At 59.9% G+C, this 6,493-nt stretch overlaps 1 protein-coding gene across 1 annotated transcript; it reads right to left on the bottom strand.

Moving 5' to 3' along the window:
• Positions 1–204: 204 nt before the first annotated feature.
• GPRIN2 (G protein regulated inducer of neurite outgrowth 2) lies at positions 205–4,916 on the bottom strand. Its single transcript, XM_012651277.1, has 2 exons — positions 4,812–4,916; positions 205–1,899 (listed from the first exon to the last, which is right to left on the bottom strand). Exon 2 carries the CDS (start codon positions 1,891–1,893, stop codon positions 517–519), a length of 1,377 nt encoding a protein of 458 aa, XP_012506731.1. The 5' UTR covers positions 1,894–1,899; positions 4,812–4,916; the 3' UTR covers positions 205–516.
• Positions 4,917–6,493: the final 1,577 nt, after the last annotated feature.

Raw genomic sequence — 6,493 nt, forward strand, 5'->3', positions numbered from 1 at the left:
AAGACTCAACAAGGTAAGGTGTTAAGCTCAGTATGTGGCACATAGGAGGCTTCTGGCAATGTCAGTCCCGTTCCCTAAAGACCAGGCAGTCCCTGTCACTGCGGCCCCACACTTCGTGTCGGGAATTCATTATTTCTCGGTATTGCTTTAAAATAAAGCCACTGAGAGTCCAAGGGGAAAATATGGCAGAGTTCTGGGGGCAGGTTGAATAGAAGGTCAAGTTTTTTACAGAAAACTCAGATGTCCCTTGTGCACAGTGCTGAAACCCTGTCTCAACATTCAAAGCCCGGAATGTGCAGAAATGTGGCCCTTGGGGAACAAGCCCTTAAAAACCAGCCTGGCTACATGGGGCAGAAAGCCCCAGGCTGCAGTCCTGTGGCCTGTATGCAGCTGGCATGCAGATGAGAGTTGTGGCCAGCTGCCAGTGGGTCCAGGGGGCACGGGGTCCCCATTGTCCCTGGCCCTGGTCTAGGGCCAAGTCCGTGGGTCCAGGTCAGCTCCAGGGGCTGCGGCTCCTCACTCAGGGGCTGCGCTGGAGCAGCCGCAGCAGCTGGGACGCCGCAGGGACTGCATGACAGCCCGCAGCGGCCCCCTCCGGCCCTCCGCAGACAGGCTGTCCTCGCTGGGGGGCGCCCGCTGCAGCTGTTCAAACTGCATCTCCAGGTGCTTCTGGATGGCCACGCCGAGCACCTCGGGGTCCACCGCGGCTCCGTACACCTCCCACGTCATGCCTTCGGCATCCCATCGCACCTCCCGCACAGGGGATGGCGCCTCCTCCAAGCTGGACCCCAGAGCTACCTCTGGGAATATGTGCAGGGCCACAGGTGCTTCCACGGATGGGCTGGTGGCCACATCCTTGCAGGCTGCCACTGGGGCTACCTGCACGCCAGCATCCTGGGCTGACGGAGGGGATGCCACCGCAGGGGCCAAGTCACTGGCTGAGGTCATGGTCCACACATCTTTGGTCCTGGAGCCGGGCTCTGTGGCCAACCCAGTGGGACCCCAAGGGTGGGCACAGCAGTAGGAGTGCCCAGGGAGCCCCCCAGGCAACTTACAGTGAAACTTCACCCCATGCTGAGCTTGTAGCCCAGACTCGCTCACTGATGCCACTAGTTTGGGAAACGCCAGGATCCCTGTGGCAGGCAGGGCGTGACAGCAGCCGCCAGCCCCCTCCTTACTCATGCCACAGAATAGAGCTGCGGGGGGCAGAGCATGGCAGGAGGTGGTGGCTGGCTGCCCAGTGGCTTTGGGCTCAGCCTGGGGACTGCTGCTGCAAGTAGCTGTGCCTCCCAGGTCTGGTGACAGCACCTCCACCTGACTCTCCCCCAGCATCCAGGCTGGGTTAGAAGTCCCATCCTCTGGAGCCGGGTCCCTGTCCAGGTCTGCAGGGAACTGGCCACGCTGGTCAGAAGAACCGCCAGGCTGCAGCTGAGCCCTGTGGACAGGGGAGCTGCCAAGGGCCACGCAGCTGAGGCTGGCCTTCCGAGCACTGCTGTGACCCCGCATCTGGATGCTATGGACCAGGTCCGAGTGGCTCCTCTGCACGGCAGTGGCACCAGTGGCCCGCAGGCGACACAGGTCACCACTGCCCATGGTGGACACATTGCCCACAGTGCTGCTCCGCCAGTGGCCCCCAGCACCAGGCTGTGGCCGTGGGCTGGAGGCCTGTGCTGGCTCCACGCTCTCAGCTGGGCGCCCCTCTTCCTCTGGGGCCTGGGGACTAGTGCTGGCCTCGCCCGGTTGGGCCTGCCACACGGTGCTGCTGGCACTCTTACGCAGCTCAGGCCTCTGCCCTCGGCCTTCACCCAGCAGGCTGGAAGAGCTCCGGGACAAGGGCTGCAGGTGGGGGCTCAGGGGTGCCCGGGCACCAGGCTCAGGGCCGCTGGAACTCATGGCTGCCTGCAGGAGAGATAAAGTGGGGAGAGAGGTTGAGTTGGATGGTAGCACCTCAGCCAGACACTGCTGTGAGCTCGCACAGTGCTAGGCCCACTGCAGGGACAGCTTCAGTCTCAGCCTGCCTGACTGGTCAGAACCATAAGCAAGGCAGTGACAAGACACCAGAGACTTCAAATCAAGGTCATCATATTATACACAGGGATGACACTGCAAATGTCTCATAGGCAGTACAGAGCAGTTAGACCTCGCCCTAGGGTAGGGTCCTGGAGACCACCCACCATGTCAGCTGATGACTCTCCACTAGCTGGCTCGAGGGGGAGGCGGAGGGAGTCCAGGGAAGAGGCCAGGTCTGCTGGGCCTGGCAGAAGGGACTGCGGCACTGGGGGTGGGGGCTGTGGAACAACAGCTCTCAGTGGATCAGCACAGAAGTACGCAGTATGTTAACAGCCTGCACAGCCTGAGTGGCAGATCCTAGCCTGCTTCCTCCTGGGACCGGCAGCATCCATCTCACTGTGGACTGGGGCCTCCTGGGAAGAGCAGGGGCTCATAGAAGCTTTGTGGGTTGAGGGAGCAATGAACAGAGACACTGCGAACTGCCCTGGGCTCTCCCGGTGCCCCCTCCCCATCCTTTCTGGCCCAGCCTCGCTGAGCTGTCATGTCTCTGGGGCTCAGTTCCCTGACTCCCGCCCCTAACTCCAGGGGCAGGGAGAGGCCCTACGCATCAGCCTTTGGCACGCAGGACCCACTCAGGATTTGTTCATTCACTCCACAGCCACCTCCTGAGACCCTACCACATGCCCAGCCCTGGGTCTGGGGAACACGCAGCTCAGTTAGATCTAGCTCTATCCCTGGAGATGGTGGGCTGGTAGCGAGGCACTCAGAGCACGCCTGCTGTACGTCTGACTGAGAGAACGAGCACATACAAGAACAAACCCGCAGAGGAGGGCACTGAGTGCCAAAAGCAGGGTGTGAGGGAGGGCACGCCAAGGCAGGACAGCTCACTTTGGGTGATGGATCAGAAAAGGCTTCCTGGAGGACCAGCCGTGTCAGTCGGGCCTGGAGAGAGAGGAGGGAGAAGGCGGCCAGATGGAAGGAACAGGAGAGAGGCCATGTGCTCAAAGCACATGATGGGAGTGGTAGGGTCAGGGTGTCTGGGCCCCCAACCCTAGACAAAGCTGTGAACTAGGGAGATCACTCCAGAACTCCCTGCCAGGCAGGACCGGCTGGAGAAACAGGGTGGGGACAGCAGGCAACAGTTGCATTTGGGCAATCCCAGCCCTGCCCTCCCACCCCTGAGCTGATAATGACTGTCGGGAAACTCACCATCCTGGCCAGGTGAGCAAGACTACCCAAGAGGGAAGGTGGGAAGGGCTCCAGAAATCAATTTCTGTGTAATTACAAACTTCGTTTTATCCCAGCACTCAAGAGACAGCTGGTGGCTGTTGGAGCCACAGTGAGGACGATGCCGGAGCCAGAGTCCCTGAGAGTCCAGTTCTGCACAACCTCCCGTGATGATGGAAAGGTTCTACCCTGTGCAGCCCAATAGGTAAGCACTAGCCACATGTGGGTGCCGAGCACTTGACGGGTGGCCACCACAACTTAGAAACAGAAAGCTTAATTTTATTTAAATTTAAGTAATTTAAATCTGGCCACACATGGCTAACGGCTACCACACTGGACCATGTAGCCCTGGACACAGCCCCAGCCTGGTAAGGTCTGTCCCATCCTGGCTGCTTCTTGCAGCCAAAGCCAGCCTGGTCCCTGAGAGGGTCAGGAAAAGGACGAGTAGCCAGGAAAGGACTCTGCCAGGCCTTGCCCTCAGGGAGCTCTAAGATGGATGTACAGACAGAGGAGGGCAATAAAGCCAGTGATAACTGTAGTGATGATAATAAGAGTGACAGCTCCCAGCGCATGATCACGCACCGTGTGCCACATCCTTTGCACACATTGTCTCATTTAATTGTCAGAGCAACCTCACAAGCTATGTCATTATCCCCATTCTATAGACAAGGAGACCAAAGCTCGGAGGGATTCGGAGACTTGCCGAGGGCACACGGCTGGCGAGTGTCAGGAGCTCCTCCCCATCTGAGCACTGTGCAGACCTCCATCCTGGCAGTGCTCACCCACCAAAAAAGTTGTCTTTTTACGTAATTGGTGCCCTGGCTTGACTAGAGAGCCAGCACCCAGCCCAGAGCCTGGCACCGGCAATGGTGCTCATGACATGCAGTGGAACAGTCACTGAGTGGACCCCCACCTGCTCCTTAGCAGCTTCTGGGGCTGCCCGCAGTAAGGAGGGCAGAAGGTGTACCCGCTGGCTGGGAAGGCTGTGGTCACTGGCAGCCCCTGGCAGGTAGACAAACACCCCGCTGCAGGTCCAAGAATGCCAAGAAGTCCCATCTGGACAGCCCACACCGTCTCTGGCTGTGCCCCACCACCTTGGGCCCTCCTAGGGAGCAGGGCCATAAAGGTCCAGGCCAGTAGCCCCTAGCCCCTGAGAAGACAGGTGGGACGGGGCGGGGGGTACCCTCAGACACCTACCGAGACCTAGTGAGAAGCCATCAGTCATGAGGGTCCCACTGTGCCTATCCAGGGCTAGCCATCACCCAGAAAGATCCTAGTGGGGGGCTATGTAATTGTTGGTTCCCTTCCCAAGTGTCAGATGACAAAACTGAGGTCTGGAGCAGTTGAGAAATGTCAGAGAAACCACAGCTGAAAGTGGCCAATTCAGAACCCCAGAAGAGCATCCTCCTACAATGTACATTTTAAATGTCCAGAATGGCACGCCCACCCTGCCTTTATAACCATGGTAAAGGTTCTGGTTTCACCCTAAGGAGACCCTGGGAAGAAATTTTAGCACAAGACAAGAAACAGGCACATAGAAGTATCCAAGACCCCTAGTGTTCCTTGAATGATACCTTAATGTTCTCTCTCCTGCCCCCTTTGATGTCAAAGTTGCGATGGCTGTGGCTGATGTCCTGGGCCAATGCCAGGCTGTCCTGCTGCCTCGGGTTCTGCTCGTCAGCAACGGGAAGATCAACCGGCCTCACATGCAGCAACTGACCGTCATTTGCAGTAAAAGCCCCAGTTCTGCAGACACTTCCAGACTAGACAACCAAAAAGACTTGGTCAGAGGTTCCAACTCCCTCTATGTTGCCCCAGCAGAGGGGCCCAAGCCTTTGGGACATGCCCAGGGGGACTATCAAGGCCACCACAAATGGATTCTATCTCCAACCACACGGTGGCATCCATATAAGTCCCCTTTTGTTAAGCAGCAGGCATTAGCTGATAACTTCTGTATCCAGCAGAACCAAAACAGGAAAATCAAACCCACATGGTCAGGAGGAAAAACTGGTTACATGCTAAAATATAGACCTACCTCTCAGGGACCAGGCAGGAATGCACACCCCACAAATCCCTCATTGCATAGTAGGGGTTTGGCAACCTCCGGCAGGTGGTTTAATCCATCCCAGAGCAAAAGGGGGCCTGGCAGGAACACACAGGGCCAAAGTTGGGCCGTGGGCAGGGAGTGCCCCTGAAAGGGAGTGTCTGGAGAGGACAAAACCTGCCCATCACAGGGGGATGAAGGTGCCTTTAGGGCAACATGCCCCAGGTCACAAGCTCTGCCAAAAAGGATCCTGGGGTAGCCGTGGGACAATGGTCCCGCGGACATAGCTCTCCTCATAAGAGGCCCAGGCTCCCAACGGCCTCTGAGCTTCCTCCCCAGGAAGGATTTGCCCGCTCTCCCTGGGGGCACCTAGCTGACAGGCACTCATGCCCCGACATGGGTACACACCCCACTGTGGACGCACCAGAGGCCGACTTGGACGTGGACGCACAGGCCTGTTTGCGGTGGAAGCCTGCAGGAAATAGCGTCTACACAGCTGCACTCCGCAGGCCAAGCTGCGGGGCCAAAGGCCTGAACACACCACGCCACGCGGCCTCCCCCAGCGCAGGGCTCCCCGCCCGCCCCTACCGCACAAAGCCCACCCCAACCCTTAAGGAGAAGGACCTCAGCAAGGCCTGGGCTACAGACCTTCCCCGCAGCAAAGGCAGCGACTGAAGGGAGACGGGGCTGTGGGCTGGGAGGGAGGATGCGGGGCAGGAGGCGCAAAAGGGCACCGGAGGGGTGGGCCGGGCTGCGGGCAGTGGCAGGAGGGTGCAGTGGAGGATGGGGATGGCACAGCAGGAATCGCAGAGGGAAGCGCGCAGGAGCAGGGGAGGCCGGAGGAGACGGGGTCCTGGGTAGAGTAATGAAAAATGGGCGATAGGCAGAGGACACACGGAAGAGGGGACAGGCCAGGGCAGTGACGGGCGAGGTGGGAGGGGGACGCGGCCACCGGGCGCCGAGCACCTGGCGGGGCGGGACGCGGGGGTCGGGACGCAGGCAGGGGCGAGGAGTGGGCTCCAGGGCGCAGGGAGCGGGCGCCGCCCATCGCGCCCCTCCCCCCGGGCACCACGGAGCCGGCCGCTCACCCTGTCGCCCAACGGGCCGCGCAGGTCGGCGGAAGCGCTGCTCCTGCGGCCGCCACAGGTGCCCGGCGCGGCGGCCCAAGATGGAGCCGGAGCCGGACCGGCCCGGGCCCAGACGCCGCCCGCC

This window comes from Propithecus coquereli, unplaced genomic scaffold (assembly GCF_000956105.1).
Source record: "Propithecus coquereli isolate 6110/MARCELLA unplaced genomic scaffold, Pcoq_1.0 Scaffold351, whole genome shotgun sequence".
Taxonomy (NCBI): domain Eukaryota; kingdom Metazoa; phylum Chordata; class Mammalia; order Primates; family Indriidae; genus Propithecus; species Propithecus coquereli.

What these genes read in the sequence shown, in the direction of transcription:
- GPRIN2 (XM_012651277.1), bottom strand. Translation starts at nt 1,893, where the DNA reads ATGAGTTCCAGCGGCCCTGAGCCTGGTGCCCGGGCACCCCTGAGCCCC.